The sequence below is a fragment of the Sinocyclocheilus grahami genome, unplaced genomic scaffold (genome assembly GCF_001515645.1).
Source record: "Sinocyclocheilus grahami isolate Dianchi unplaced genomic scaffold, SAMN03320097.WGS_v1.1 scaffold447.1, whole genome shotgun sequence".
Taxonomy (NCBI): Eukaryota; Metazoa; Chordata; class Actinopteri; order Cypriniformes; family Cyprinidae; genus Sinocyclocheilus; species Sinocyclocheilus grahami.
In genome coordinates, this window is record NW_015505626.1 from 447,200 (window position 1) to 462,749 (window position 15,550).

Consider the following 15,550-nt stretch of genomic DNA (forward strand, 5'->3'; position numbering starts at 1 on the left):
TTGCCGCAAGCCTGCCGGATGCTCCTTCGACGAATCTGCCGCCTCTGCTCACTCTAGCCCTCCAGAGATCCATCTTTTCACACTGAGGACAACTGAGGGACTCGTATGCAACTATTACCGAAGGTTCAAACGCTCACTGATGCTCCAGAAGGAAAACCATGCATTAAGAGCCTGAACAGAAAACTTTTGAACAGAATAGAGATGTATACATTTTTTCTTATTTTGCATATCATATTTTTTTATTTAGTACTGCCCTTCAGAGGCTACAGATGATAGTTACATGTTTGCCAAAAGACAAAGGGTCAGTTTTACTAAACGGGGCAAATTAGCATGAGAGCGCAATTCCAAAACAGCGCCGATGGGAGAGGAAATTTCTGCGGGTGACTTACTAACAATGCGCAAATTAAAGAACACAGACGCAACATCTCATTTACATATATACCAAGCACAGCGCAAGTTTGCATAGTCGCGAATAAACAATAAAGAAATAAGCCACAGTACATTGAAAAGAACCGGAGGCCAAAAAATGAAGGTTTTCTAGAAGTTTTGATAGATTTGGTATTGCGTGACTCCTAGTTGAGGTTTCAAAGTCGTCTTTAATTTCCCCGGCTCTTAATGCATGGTTTTTCCTTTTGGAGCATCAGTGAGCGTTTGAACCTTCTGTAATAGTTGCATATGAGTCCCTCAGTTGTCCTCAGTGTGAAAAGATGGACCTCAAAATCATACAGTCATTGTTGGAAAGGGTTCAAATACACAAAAATGCTGGAAAACCAAAGAATTTATGGGACCTGAAGGATTTTTCTGAAGAACAGCAGGCAGTTTAACTGTTCAGGACAAACAAGGGACTAAACACTAAACAAAAAAACACAGCAGTGGATCATTCAGGTAACAACACAGTATTAAGAATCAAGGGGATGTAAACTTTAGAACGGGGTCATTTTTATAAATTCAACTATTATTTTCTCTTGTGGACTATATGTAAACATCTTTTATGAGAAATGTCTTATTCAGGTCAGTACTAAATAAAAAATAGCATGCATTTTGTATGATCCCTCTTATTTTGGTAAAATAATTAACATTTTGCAGATTCTTAAAAGGGGATGTAAACGCTTGACCTCAACTGTAAATATCATCCTACTAAGACATTATTGGAGATGTAGAGTGAAAACTGATATTTATATAATTTTATGCAAGTATCTGCTATACAGTTATAAAGATCTCATTGATTTACATTACAATCAGAATTTTATCTTGATGTATCAGATATGTTGCTAAATTTGATGTAAATAACCTCTGTTTGTGAATGTACGTACAGTTGAGACGGTATCTGCGCTGCTCCTTTGGGCAGTTGGCTCAGGTAGAGGTGTAAAGTGAAGTGATTTTTGAGGCTGAGGAGTTTCGTGGTCTGGTCCTGCTGAAAGACTGACTTTTCCTCCAGAGCACTATTCTTACTGAAGAACAGCAACAGGTTCCTGTACAGAAACCTACGGCACATTCAAAACACATTTAAATTCCACTCAATAATAATTGTGAATAATATTGTGAAATATTATTACAATTTAAAATAATGGTTTTCTATGTGAATATGTTCAAATGTAATTTATTCCTGTGATCAAAGTTGAATTTTCAGCATCATTACTCCAGTCTTCAGTGTCACATGATCCTTCAGAAATCATTCTAATATGCTGATTTGCTGCTCAGGAAACATTTCGTATTATTATCCATGTTGAAACATTTCTTTAGAAAACGTGATACATTTTTTGATTCTTTGATTAATAGAAAGTTCAAATGAACTGCATTTATTTGAAATGGAAATCTTTTGCAACAACATAAAAGTCCTTAATGTCACTTTTGATCATTTTACTGCATCGTGGCTGAATAAAAGTGTTCATTTCTTTAAAAAAAAATACATCTGAGATGTGTATGTTGGTCCTTCACCAGCCGGTCCAACACATCTACTTTCAAGAAATGCTTTTTCCATACACTGTTTCATTTCATTTCATTTCAAGAATCTAAGAAAAAAGCCTTTAGATCAAACGGTTTTTAGATCATGAGAAACCCAAATTCAGTCAAGTGTGTCCAAACCTTTGATGGCAGTGTTAACAAAGAGCAAACCACAGTGGCAAAAGACTTTTTAAAAAGACTCAAGATCTTCTCTGAACTGGCCATCAGCACACATTCATGAATATGATGACCAGCTGCAACTAAAAATCCAACTTACCTCATTAATGATCTCCTCGCAGTTACTACTGCATGCGAGTCATGCAGGATTCTTCCTGTGGGTGCAGGACTGGATTTGGTATTAGAACTGCCTGTGCCAAGAGCAACAACCTCACATCCAGCAGCTGCAGACCAAACACAGAGCACTATGGATTAGGATAAAATGAGTAAACACTAGCCAATGAACTTACTGTACATACAGTACATAAAGTCCATCAGCAAGTTGTGCTTGGAAATTTTGTGTTGTGCCTCATACACCAAAGTTTAATAATTTGTTAAGGGATACCAAGAGATTTCAAACACTCACATCAGTATAAAGTCATGCATTTTCTTGGCAACAAGAAAATATTACAAATGCCAAAAGTCCACTCTAAAATAAGTATTGAGAAGAATGTCAAGTAAATGACAATGCTTGACAAAAAACTCAAATATTGTGATCGTTTTATCTATCACTAATGCTTCATTTACTGTTTTTGATAGTATTGCAAAATATCTTTATAATTCAAAATAACTGTTTTCTATTTAAATATCTATTTTAAAATGTAATTTATTTCCTGTGGTGGTGGCACTCTTTTGGTAAGAGTTATAAGCAACAATAGAATCTACTTTAAACTTGAAAAATATATATTTTTGCAAAGGCCTAACATGTGACTGTTTTCTTCAACACCAAAGCTTCATTTATTTGATAAAACAAATACAGTAAAAGAGTAATATTGTGGAATATTACAATTTAAAAACCTGTCTTCTATTCCTGTGATGGCAATGCTGAATTTCAGCATAAAGTCCATTTTTTTATTTTTATTTTTTTTAAATAAAAGTGCCAAAAAGAGCCCAGTTGAAAACTAAAAAATGCAGGAAAATGTTTTGCTAAGGCCTAATATGTGTTTTCTTCATCTGACCACTTTCAAACAAACTCATCAACAAACACAAGGATTCTAACCGCCACTTGGGAAAGTCTCCCAATTCCCTTCCTTTTACTGTAAATGTTTCCAAAAACAAGCTTTCCAACCAGGCTAAGACCTCTCATTACCTTCCTTGGCCATTTAGTTTGTCTAAAATTACACAGCAGTGTGCACATCTAAACATCCTGTGGATGTTACCTACATCACTAAGAATCCTCCAACTTCCAACATTTCCTGTGTTTTAGTTTATCTGGTTTAGCTTCAGAATTGACGAAAGAAAAATTACGAAAGGCTCAAAGGAAATCATATAATGACTTCCTATTGGGGCATATTTCTTTATTTGGTGTAACATTATTTAATGACTCACTGTCTATACTAATAGTTTCACTGTGGAAATTCCAACCTACTGTCATAACTAAGTGCCCCCATGATATTACAAAAACAAGAAACAGGTGACATTTGTTTATCACATTGCATATGAACAATAGAAGTCTCTATTACAGTCAAAAGTTCCCATAATGCTCTGCAGGAAGTATTATTTTCCAAAACGTCTTGTGGGAAGTGGTTGAGTGTGAACGAGACAAGATCATTCTTCACACACACTTGCTCTGGTCATGCTGCCGTCTGTCCCAATGACCTCCTCATGCCCGACATATCTTAATTTATCACTGTCTGAATTCTCTACACATCCTGTCATGCAGGGTTCCCACACCTTTTGACCAATGAAAATCCATGGCTTTTTCATTTATTTATGATTACTGGATAAGGATTAGTGTGACAAGCAAAGATTTGCACGGACTAATCACTGGAATGAATTCAATCTAACAGTTATACTTAAAAGTTTCTGCAGGTTTTATGAAGGTAAAATTAAAGGGGTCATATGATGCGATTTCAATTTTTCCTTTCTCTTTGGAGTGTTACAAGCTGATTGTGCATAGATAAGATCCCTGAAGTTGCAAAGACTAAAGTCTCAAATCCAAAGAGATATTCTTTATAAAAGTTAAGAGTCAGCCATGCCTACCTAAAACGGCTCGTTCTAACACGCCCCCACATGTCTACGTCACGATGTGGGAAGATTTGCATAATGCTGCCCAAATGTTCACGCAAAGAAAGAAGGCGTAACTTTTATTCTCGCCGTAGTATTGTTGCTGCCGCCATGTCGTGAAGGCGCTGTGTGTTTCATTGAGAAAGCGAAACTGCTTTGTTTGGCCTTCCAAAAGAGGACGATATCTGCTTCGTCATGCCTGGAGCTGATCCGTGCTGGTTGCTGAGGAAATACATCAACTTCGCTCTGTGGATCGCCAGACCGGCTTTCACCGTGGACGAAGCGGAGTCCAGCCCGGAGTCGTCACATGTTGTTGCCGCAAGCCCACCAGACGATCCTTCGTCGAATCCGCTAGCTGCACCGTTCTCAAGCCCACTCGCCACCGCTCACTCTAGCCCACCGTGTGTTTCGTTGTGAAAGCGAAACTACTTTGTTTGGCCTTCCAAAAGAGGACACGACTAGAAATCAGTGGTTAAGTTGTATTTACAACACTGTTCCAGAACACTTCAACCCAAATATTCAGATGTGTGCAGCACATTTTATGGAGGACTGTTTCCTGATCCTGGTAGAGTAGACTACAATGCCGGTTGTTCTGACTCACAGACTCACAAGTACGTTTTCATATTTAAAGGATTTGCCACTGACGATTCAAACGCGAGTTTTGAGCAGTGTAGAGTAGAGCTTGTTTGTCATTTCTTCGATCACAAATGCAGACATGGTTTTATGTTTACGCGGCGCGATGCAACCAACACGTAAAAAGACCGTATAAGGGGCCGTTCACATATCACATCTTTTGCGCGCTCAAGTTCGTTATTTCAAATGTAGACGCGCCGCAGGCACAACGTGGCCATATGGAGATAAAAACATTTCAACTTTTCAGAATGCCGCAAGCGCACCGCGGGTCATGTGACAAGAACCAACCAATCAGCTTCATCCTTTCCGTAACAACATTGAAAGCTCAGCCAAGATGAAGGAACAGCTGATCATAACTGTACAGGGATAGCCATTTTTAAATAAATTTAGTAGCAGAGCTACTGCAAGCGATTTTTAGTGCTGCAAATCCATTTATCCTTTGCTGAAACTTCTGCGTCTTCATGGAGAGCGCAGGCCATGGTCGCTTAGCAACGGCAGACGCCTCCGGAGCGCAAGCGCCCGAACGCTTTGGAAAAAAGCAGAAAGCGGCACACCTAGCATTTTCCACGCGTTTTTAGGCGCGAAATGTGAACGGCCCCCAAGTCATTATAATCCGTAATTATGTCCCCACTGGATGCAACAAATGCCTCATTTATAATAAGTTTTAATGTTTTTGAATCATCGCTCCGGGACAGGGCATCACAGTATGGTAAGGGGCGTAACATTTCCGTCACACACTTGATGTATTCGGCCAATCACAAAGCACTGGATAACTGGCCAATCAGAGCACACCTCGCTTTTCAGACCGATGAGCTTTGTAAAAATCAACGCGTTTCAGAAAGGCGGGGCATAGAGGAGAAACAATAATGTACAGTATGTGGAAAATAATGTGTTTTTTGAACTTTAAACCTTATAAACACATTTCATTACACCAAATACACAAAATAATGTTCTTTTTAGCAACATCATATGACCCCTTTAAGACTTTATTAGACCAAGCAAAAAAAAAAAAAAAAAATTGTAAGAAATAAATTGATTGGAATGCAATATGTTATTATGTTTTCTTAATGAGCTGAAAGTGCACAAACTGCAAGTGATGCTCTTACTCTGTATTTTTGTCTTGTTTTCCAGTGCAAAATAAATGTCTAAAGATTCTAAATCAAGAAATATTTACTTAAGAAGCAAAATGACAGAAGAGTCAATTAAAACAAGAACAAATATCTGCTAATTGACAAAAAAAAATACATTTAATTCAAAGGGAAAACAAGCTGTCATTTCCCAATTTGTTCTTATTTTAAGCACTAACAGACTTAATTCTGTTTAATGTTTCAGAAAACAGAACTTCACATCCTCATTTTACATCTCAAGTAAATGTATCTTGATTTAAGGATGTTTAGATATGTGTACAAGACAAAATACTGAGAAAGACATAAGATTTTGCCCCGTGAACTGTACGGTATGAATACTTGTACCGTTACACCCCTAATATATATATATATATATATATATATATATATACGAAAACTTAGGCAGCTGACTTGCTGCCTCCCTGCCATGTGAGGAAATGAATTTGCAGGCAGCGTTTTTGCATGAAGGCACCTCATGAAACTGATTTCGGACAGGCTTCTGAGGCAGCGTAACGGTTTAATGATCTACAACAAAATAGAATGAGTTTTGGTGATAACTATACGAATATTTAATTACTATAATACTAATTTCTCGCTAGAAATAACATCAAAAGTGCAAAAAGTTAGTCAGAAATTTACATTTACACACAAACTGACCACCAAACGCAACTTTCAGATGTCATTTTAATTTTTTAGCTCAACCGTCACTGAATGGAATGCACAAGATTGTGGGATATCAAAGGCAGCGAAGGATACATCTATGCTGCCTTCAAAATTAGATCAGAAGAAGGTACCTCCGGAGACAGGAAGTAAAGCAGAATTTGGATTTGGACGTGCCTTGATGCCTTCCTGCCTTGGAATGCTGCCTTTGAAGGCAGCATTTTAGAGCTTTCCGACACAGCCATTATCTTCAGCTTCAATTACTGAAATAAATGAACTTTTCCACGACATTCTAATTTATTGAGATGCACCTGTATATAAAACTTTTAAAAATATAAAATGTATATTTTTTTAATGCCGGTGTACGTCAGTGAATCAGCTGACAGACACCATGCGGAGTTGTCACGGGAACATCCCAGCTAAAGATAATGAGGAAATTGCGTCGCTCCCTTTGCCAAGTGTATTCCAAAACGACTACATAATGGCACGCACGTGCCCGCTCACTCCAAAGTCCCCACCCCTAGGGCTCTGCCCTTCAAAGGCATAGGGGTGATCACTTCCATTTGGAATTTGCCCTGTGAACCGTACGGTACGAATACTTGTACCGTTACACCCCTAATATATATATAGTGCACAGTGCACAGCATAAATGAGTACACCCCCTCTGAATAAATATAAAATATGTATTTTCTTAATGATCACTAATATAATTAATATAATTCATGGAAAGATGGCCAAATTTAAAATTATTATACATATACTTAATAAAAACAACAAAATATATGCCAATATTTTCTGTAAAATAAGTAAATTAGCCAATTTTGTTTAAATTAAGGATTGCAGAAATGAGTACACCCTAGATTTCATTCAGAAAATTTATAATATTCTAGTACTTAGTATGTCCTCCAGAACTTAAAGTATACTGCTCTGACACTTCTTGGCACTGAGTGTACAAGTTCATGACAAATTTTCACATCTGTGCTGTTTAACTCCTGGAGGACGACCTCCTTAAATGCTCTGGTCTTTAATGGGGAGTGTTTTTTTCTCAGCTCGTCTCTACAGAATCCCCCACAGCTGCTCAAGAGCGTTAAGATTGAGTGAAATACATGTCCACTGAAGAATTTTCACCTTGGGAGAATGAATATATTCATTGTCATGCTGAAAAAATGCCCAATAATGTAGGGAATGAGGGGAGGGTAGCATCTTCTGTTTCAAGTTTTTGTATTACATCACACAGTGGTGTGTGAATTCATGACAGCGTTGATAAAGTACAACTCCCTCACACCTTCAGCACTCATACATCCCTATATAAAAGCTTTACTACCACTGAACGTCACTGTGGGAACCAGGCACTTCTCACTGTACTCCTTCTCTAGCAACACCAGAACATTTTGGAAGCTTTTGAATCCGAAATGATTGACTCGGTCTCTTGAGACCAGAGTATGGATTCCCAGAAGTCTCTATTTTGTAAATATGGGCCCTGGAAGAGGTTAAATTAGTTTATTTTGCTTTGGCTACAGTAGGTAATTCTAGTGGTGACAACAACCATGCATGTCACTTCTGCAGGCTGCGTCATACTCTGTGAGATAAAGTGTCACACCTGGCAGTTATCTCTCAAGTGATTTCATTGTTGTCAGCATTTAATCCGAGTATGATTCAGTGGGCTATATAACACTTTTAATTGTCAGGAAATTACTTGTCTTTAAAGGTTTTGGTTCAATATACTTACCTGTTGATCAAAAATAGCCTTAAACCTATACACATTTTTTTTTAGTAACTTTCAGGAGGGTGTACTCATTTTTGCAACACAAAATTTTATCACTTTGATAAGAAAATCTTATTTTGCTGAATAATTTTGGCATTCTTCTTTGGTAATTGATCAAGCAGGCTTGTTGGAACATTACATCTCCAAAGAACCCTAACATGTCTTCTAAGTAAAGAGTAATTGCTGAATTTGTTAAGTTTTAGAGAGGGTGTACTCATTTATGCTGTGCACTGTATGTATGCATATATATATATATATATATATACACTGTGCTCTCCATAAGTATTGAAACAGCAAAGACAAAATTGCTCTGTTTGCAGTTTACCATCTAAGAAGATCAGCACTTTTAGAGTTTCATCCCCCTATCTGATGGGAGCATAAGTACTGGAACAGTTGCCTCACAGGTCTTTCTAAGTGATCAGCTGTGTCCTGTGTTGCATTAATTGTTCAGATATTAAAATCAGGAAATGTGTCATATCAGTTATATCCACTGCTTCTGTATTCTAAGTCTTGCATTCAATGATGACACACAGAAACCAGGATGAAGACGAGGGAGCTGACTTTGAAAGAAAAGCAAGCAATTTGGATGCTAAAAGAACAGAGGAAGTCAATTAGTGCTATAGCAAAAACAAGGGGCATGGAGAAAGCAACAGTTTGGAAACCACCGGTGACATCGCTGTCCAATGGTCATGTCTTAACTTTGCAATTTCTGTATTGCATTAGTTTTGAATATTTCTCATGGAGATTTAATAATTTTTGACTTTTCATTCTGAGATAAACCTCTTTTTTGGCTCATTTTATCTGTAAAAGAAAACATGCCTAATAATAATTCTGCACACCTGAATATAAGGAGTTTTTCACTTCCAGCCTTCATGGACAATTATATATCACTTATTAAATGATTAAATACAAAATTAATAGTAGTTATTAAGACTGATGTGGTTTGGAATTGGTAAAATGTGCTTGGAAAAAAATATCAGAATATCAACGTGCCTAATAATTATGCATGCGGTGTATGCACAATATTTTGCACCTTAAGTGTTTGATGTTGCCATTGTTGTAGAGAGGAATCTCATGAAAAATAAAGATTATAACAACATGCCTGTGTCACATTTTCCTTTAAAGTAAGGATAAGTAAGGAACAATGAAAAGAAATCAATTACTTTTTTGTTGCAACGTGTTTTTTTTAAGTATTCAAATTTACATAAACTAAATAATGTATGCTTTGCTAAAGATTTTTCTCAAAGTCTTCTCAAAGGGGATTCTTATCACTGTATTAATATTTAAAAAAATAAAAATAAAATTACTATAATAAATCAGCATAAATTAAGGGTAGAACAACAAATAATACTACCATGTTGAATAAATAATTTTAAAAAGTACTTTTTTTTTTATTGTGAAAAAATCCAAGAAGTATAATAGGTTAATAGGCTTTAATAGGCTAGGCTTTAAACATTTATTTTGATTTTGGAGACAATATGAGCTTAAATATGCTGTTGACCTATTTTTTTAGGTTCACCCGAAAGCTCTGACGATGCAGATTCTGTGCAGGATAGATTATTAGGTGACAAAGAACAACTTAAATGTCACATGACTTATGAATACTAATACCACAGTGAAAAACTGTGGTCTGACATCCTGTACGTCTGACTTACGAGACAGCATGACAAATGCAGCCACTGTTCCGCCACAGCCAGAGAATTCTGGGTAACTGTCCATTAGCTTGGTGAACATCTCCATCACCACATTGGGTACCTGATCCTTAATGGGATTCTTTCTTTCTGCGTTAAACCAACCAGAATGAAATCGTTAGTCACGTTCGCAGATATTTCCAAATCCGACATTATTAGTTGCTCTGACGTCAGAGTTTATTATGGCTAAAATATTTGCGCTTTGAATATAGTTGTTCTTAATTGGGCTATTAAACACATCCAGACTTGAAAAACTAATTTACCAATTACAGCTCTTCCAGAATAGACTTCTGGGATTGTTGAGTCCTTCTCTCTTACTGGCAGAGGAGGAGGTCCCGCTGAAAAAAACAAAAGCACATACAAATGTAAAGTGAATGTGAGTAAGACTTGCAGCTTTGTGGTTCAAAGCAATGCATGGGCATTTGCTAAGATATTCGAAACCGTTTTACTGTATTATCTGCAGTTTACAGGATGGTATTGATACAGTAGATGATTCCATTGGCACAAGTCCAATCAAGATCAAACGGTGCAGGACTTATGCACTCAAACGTTTTGCACCCAAGGTTTAAATATTAGGGTTAAGGGTTTGTTCAAATCAACAAGTAAAATATAAAATACAAGTAATAAAATGTTTGCTGGCTTTATGCAATTGCAATAGAAAAAGACTAAAAAGATGCAATGCAATAAATAAGATTGCAGCACCACCCCAATGTGTGAATGTGGTGTTGTTTTTTTTGCATTAAAAACAAATGCTGCACCCCCACCTCAAACAGGAAAAAGCTTCACCACTGTTTCAGTGAGTGACTGTGGGTCTGTTTCGATGGGAGGGAGAACAACGAGGATGTTCTCTTTCATCTGGGGAAACTTTCACATTGAATTTCGAAGTTTGCATAGTTACACTAAAAATGGAACGGCTGACTAACTGCTTGCATTGATTCTATGGAAAGTGTCAACCAGAAGGTCACACGATATCTTACAATTTTTTTGCAAGAAAGCTTACAAAACAGACCATTAATGAATAAACAATATAGTAGCAATCTAGAGTTCAACCACATAGCTGAAGTCAGGTGTTTCACCTTATGTTTTATTAAAAACAATATAAATATCTAATCATTGACAATTGATAATGGTCAAAATTACGTTAAAAATACATTTGATATATAAAAAAATATATAGATTTTTATATAAATAAGATATGATTTTTTTTTATGTTTTTGAAAGAAGCATCTTCTGCTCATCAAGTCTGCATTTATTTGATCAAAAATACAGTAAAAACAGTAATATTGTGAAATATTATTACAATTTAAAATAACTGTAAATTGATGATTGACTCAAATTGACTTTAAATTTTTTCTATTACAATATATCTTAATATGTCATTTGTTGCTGTAATCAAAGCCGAATTTTCAGCATCATTACTCCAGTCTTCAGTGTCACATGATCCTTCAGAAATCATTCTAATATGCTGATTTGCTGCTCAAAAACATTTCTGATTATCAATGTTGAAAACAGTTGTGCTGCTTCATGTTTTTGAGGAAACAGTGACACTTTTTTTGTTCAGGATTAACTGATGAATGAAAAGTTCATCTTTATTTTACATGTAAATCTGATAACCATGTACAAGTATTTACTATTTTACTTTTGTTGAATTTAATATAGGCTTGTTGAATAAATTATTTTTATTTATTTTTTTACCAACCCCAAAGTAGCATCCATATATATATATATATATATATATGAGTGACTAAATATAAATGTGTGTGTGTGTGCATATATATATATATATATATATATATATATTTATTTATTCATTCATTCAATCGTGATTCTTTATGAATAATATACCATGCATTTCTGAATTTGGCAGAAGCTTTTATCTGACTTGCACCGTGCTCAAATTTAATCAGTTCAATCAGAATAATATGAATTTCTGTTTTCTAGCTGGTAGTAAGAGGTCCAAAATCATCTTTTGATCATTACCAGAAACATCTGAAGGAATCCCATCATTTTCTAGACTTGCAATGAGCTCTTCAAGGGCCAGTCCAGCTGCTTTGGCCCTGGCTTCTTTCTTTGTGATGCCCATTCCCGTCTTATACTGGACTCCATCAATCACAGCACAGAACGCAAAGTAAAACCCCGTTATTCCTGCTGCTCAGACACAAAGGAAACAAATGTTGAATGCACGAATGAACTGGACAATGCATTACTTAAAATCAGGAGGGCTATCACTTACCGGTGGTAACGGTCTCTTTCATATCCAGTTGAAACTGCAGAACCTGAGAAAGCTGGTACAACGCCGACACTGGGTGCGTATCTCCTCGCTTATATCTGTCAATATGTTCACGGGGAAGGGTTTTCGGTTTGGAATCTGCAAAGGAGACAAAAGTGGCAGTGAACGTTATTTAGATAACATGATTTAATCCATGAGTGACTGTAAATACATTCTGACGCTGATAACAACATCACTAAGTCTAAACAACAAATGCATCTTAGTGCATGTTCCTGATGTATTTGATTCATTGGTGTGCAGTTTTCCAAATAAAAACATGTCTTGGCCTAAATTACTTGCATTTTCGTCTGAGGCCACCAATTCCTCTAACCCTTCACTCTTACAGAAATACAACACATTATGCAAGATAAAATAGGCCTCAAATGTAATTTCATGTTGAGTTTAAAACACAAAAAGTTATTTGTCCAGGGAAATTCATTTTTAACACTCTTAATTGGCCTTTTTCCAGAATTGTAGTCCTAAAAAAGCAACTGTCAGTCTGTCCAGAGAAAAAAAGGTAGACTAAAACAAAACATAAAGCCATAACGCTCAACTGATTTTGGTAGATGAGCTCAATGATTGTCCAGGAAGACATTTGTTGTTGTTAATGTCACTTAAGTCTGAGAAAGGTGGATGGGATGAGATGCCTGTCCAGTGGTTGTGGGCCATGCTGGACCCTCTCGAGGACGAACCCCTCATCATCATCTTCATCAACAGCTTTACAGACAGAAACAATACAACACAATAAAGTTAGATAGCAATTATTAGAAAGAAAAATAAACATGTACAGGCAGTGTTTACTGGAAAATTCACATCACAAATCATGTAAATGATGTAATATCAAGCAGGTCTGTATAATTCCTGGTGGTTTTAACAATGGCGCTGCTGTTTTTTAGAGCGCTGCATAATTAACGTTAAACATAAGAGAAGAGCGCGTGACTCTCCAGTTCTACGACGTTTAAATCCCATCAAACTCATTAAACTGAAGTCATATAACGTTAAACACAGTAATGGCATGTGACAGGTTAGTGCGAATGGCCTAAATTACTTGCATTTTCGTCTGAGGCCACCAATTCCTCTAACCCTTCACTCTTACAGAAATACAACACATTATGCAAGATAAAATAGGCCTCAAATGTAATTTCATGTTGAGTTTAAAACACAAAAAGTTATTTGTCCAGGGAAATTCATTTTTAACACTCTTAATTGGCCTTTTTCCAGAATTGTAGTCCTAAAAAAGCAACTGTCAGTCTGTCCAGAGAAAAAAAGGTAGACTAAAACAAAACATAAAGCCATAACGCTCAACTGATTTTGGTAGATGAGCTCAATGATTGTCCAGGAAGACATTTGTTGTTGTTAATGTCACTTAAGTCTGAGAAAGGTGGATGGGATGAGATGCCTGTCCAGTGGTTGTGGGCCATGCTGGACCCTCTCGGGGACGAACCCCTCATCATCATCATCTTCATCAACAGCTTTACAGACAGAAACAATACAACACAATAAAGTTAGATAGCAATTATTAGAAAGAAAAATAAACATGTACAGGCAGTGTTTACTGGAAAATTCACATCACAAATCATGTAAATGATGTAATATCAAGCAGGTCTGTATAATTCCTGGTGGTTTTAACAATGGCGCTGCTGTTTTTTAGAGCGCTGCATAATTAACGTTAAACATAAGAGAAGAGCGCGTGACTCTCCAGTTCTACGACGTTTAAATCCCATCAAACTCATTAAACTGAAGTCATATAACGTTAAACACAGTAATGGCATGTGACAGGTTAGTGCGAAATAAAAAGGAATCTAAGTAAAATAGCGCCGATTAAGACGCTAACGTTAGTCACGCTGCTAGCACGCCTAATCTAGCTGAACTATACAATGAAAACAAACTTGTATTGATGCTCATTTTTCATAACTGGGCACTAAAACGCTACATTTTAACATTTTATCTTCAAACAAACGCAAACACATGCTAATTCACATGCACACACACACCGGCGCACTTACCCCTGAACTATTCACAACACAACTGATTCTGAGGCACAATCACACACACTTGATAGATAGATAGATAGATAGATAGATAGATAGATAGATAGATAGATAGATAGATAGATAGATAGAAAAAAATAGTAATTTTTATAAACGTGCCTTACAAAATATCATTACTGGTGTGTGTCTGGAGACAAAACAAAGGCACTGTCAGTGCAAGTTTATTTCAGTTAAAACAGCTCAGGCTAACATTTTAGTCTGGGACTAGACTTAAGCCTTGTCAGTGAAACCGGGGGAATGTGTTTTAAAGTTAAGATTAAACTTAATTTGCATCCTATTTTACTTGCATTGCATGTTACGCAGTAAGTGAAAGGTTAGAGGAACTCGTGGCCTCAGATGAAAATGAAATAAAAACTCATTTTAGAAGTCATATCAGTTCGAAAAATAGATTGATCTTTTTCACATGTTAGATACTACTGGAAACTGCCGGAAGAAGTTTCTTATACACAATAATTTTCTTGTAAAAGCTCAACCACAAAATTCTTTTTTTCCATTAGTGGCACCCCAGTACAACAACCTGTGATTAAAAGTGAAAGTGATGGACCTTGAAGGTCTCCAGGAAGTAGCATTAAAACGGGTTGAGCGTTTAGGGACAACAAAGGGGTTTTTAAACAGTTACTAGTGAAAACAGAGTTTTCCAGAGATATGTATGACTCAACACTCTGTCTGTGTGTGTCTGTGTGTCTGTGTGTCTGTGTGTGTGTGTGTGTGTGTGTGTGTGTGTGTGTGTGTGTGTGTGTGTGTGTGTGTGCAACAGGAAAGCTAAAGGCCTGTTTTTCATGCTCTAAAAATAGAAGACCTTTATTAACCACAAAAAATGCAATGCTGACATCAAACGAAGAGGAGACAAACTTAGCATGAGCCACATACTTAGATTTTGAACTACTTCAGAGGGGACTACAGTGTAATCGGTTGCCAAAACAAACCCAGATTTTTTTTTTAGGCCATATCTGTCGTATTTATTCGGATATTCCTCCACACAGTGATGGCTAAAAAAGCTCAAATCTAAAATGATGCTGATTTATTTAACATTTTTGGTTACTGCAAAATTCTTTATTCATTTGTGTCATAGTTTTGATGACTTAATGTGTGTGTGTGTGCAACAGGAAAGCTAAAGGCCTGTTTTTCATGCTCTAAAAATAGAAGACCTTTATTAACCACAAAAAATGCAATGCTGACATCAAACA

At 36.5% G+C, this 15,550-nt stretch overlaps 1 protein-coding gene across 1 annotated transcript in view; it reads right to left on the bottom strand.

Moving 5' to 3' along the window:
• LOC107552339 (adenosine deaminase domain-containing protein 1-like) overlaps window positions 1–14,349 on the bottom strand; it is a 21,328-nt gene extending 6,979 nt beyond the window's left edge. The window contains exons 1-8 of the mRNA XM_016234198.1: window positions 14,319–14,349; window positions 12,867–13,029; window positions 12,277–12,411; window positions 12,024–12,191; window positions 10,307–10,381; window positions 10,008–10,133; window positions 2,222–2,345; window positions 1,314–1,484 (exon numbers count right to left, since the gene is read on the bottom strand). Of these exons, the coding sequence (XP_016089684.1) occupies window positions 1,314–1,484; window positions 2,222–2,345; window positions 10,008–10,133; window positions 10,307–10,381; window positions 12,024–12,191; window positions 12,277–12,411; window positions 12,867–13,023 (956 nt within the window). The 5' untranslated portion in view covers window positions 13,024–13,029; window positions 14,319–14,349. The remainder of the gene's footprint in view (window positions 1–1,313; window positions 1,485–2,221; window positions 2,346–10,007; window positions 10,134–10,306; window positions 10,382–12,023; window positions 12,192–12,276; window positions 12,412–12,866; window positions 13,030–14,318) is intronic.
• Between the last annotated feature and the right edge of the window lie 1,201 nt (window positions 14,350–15,550).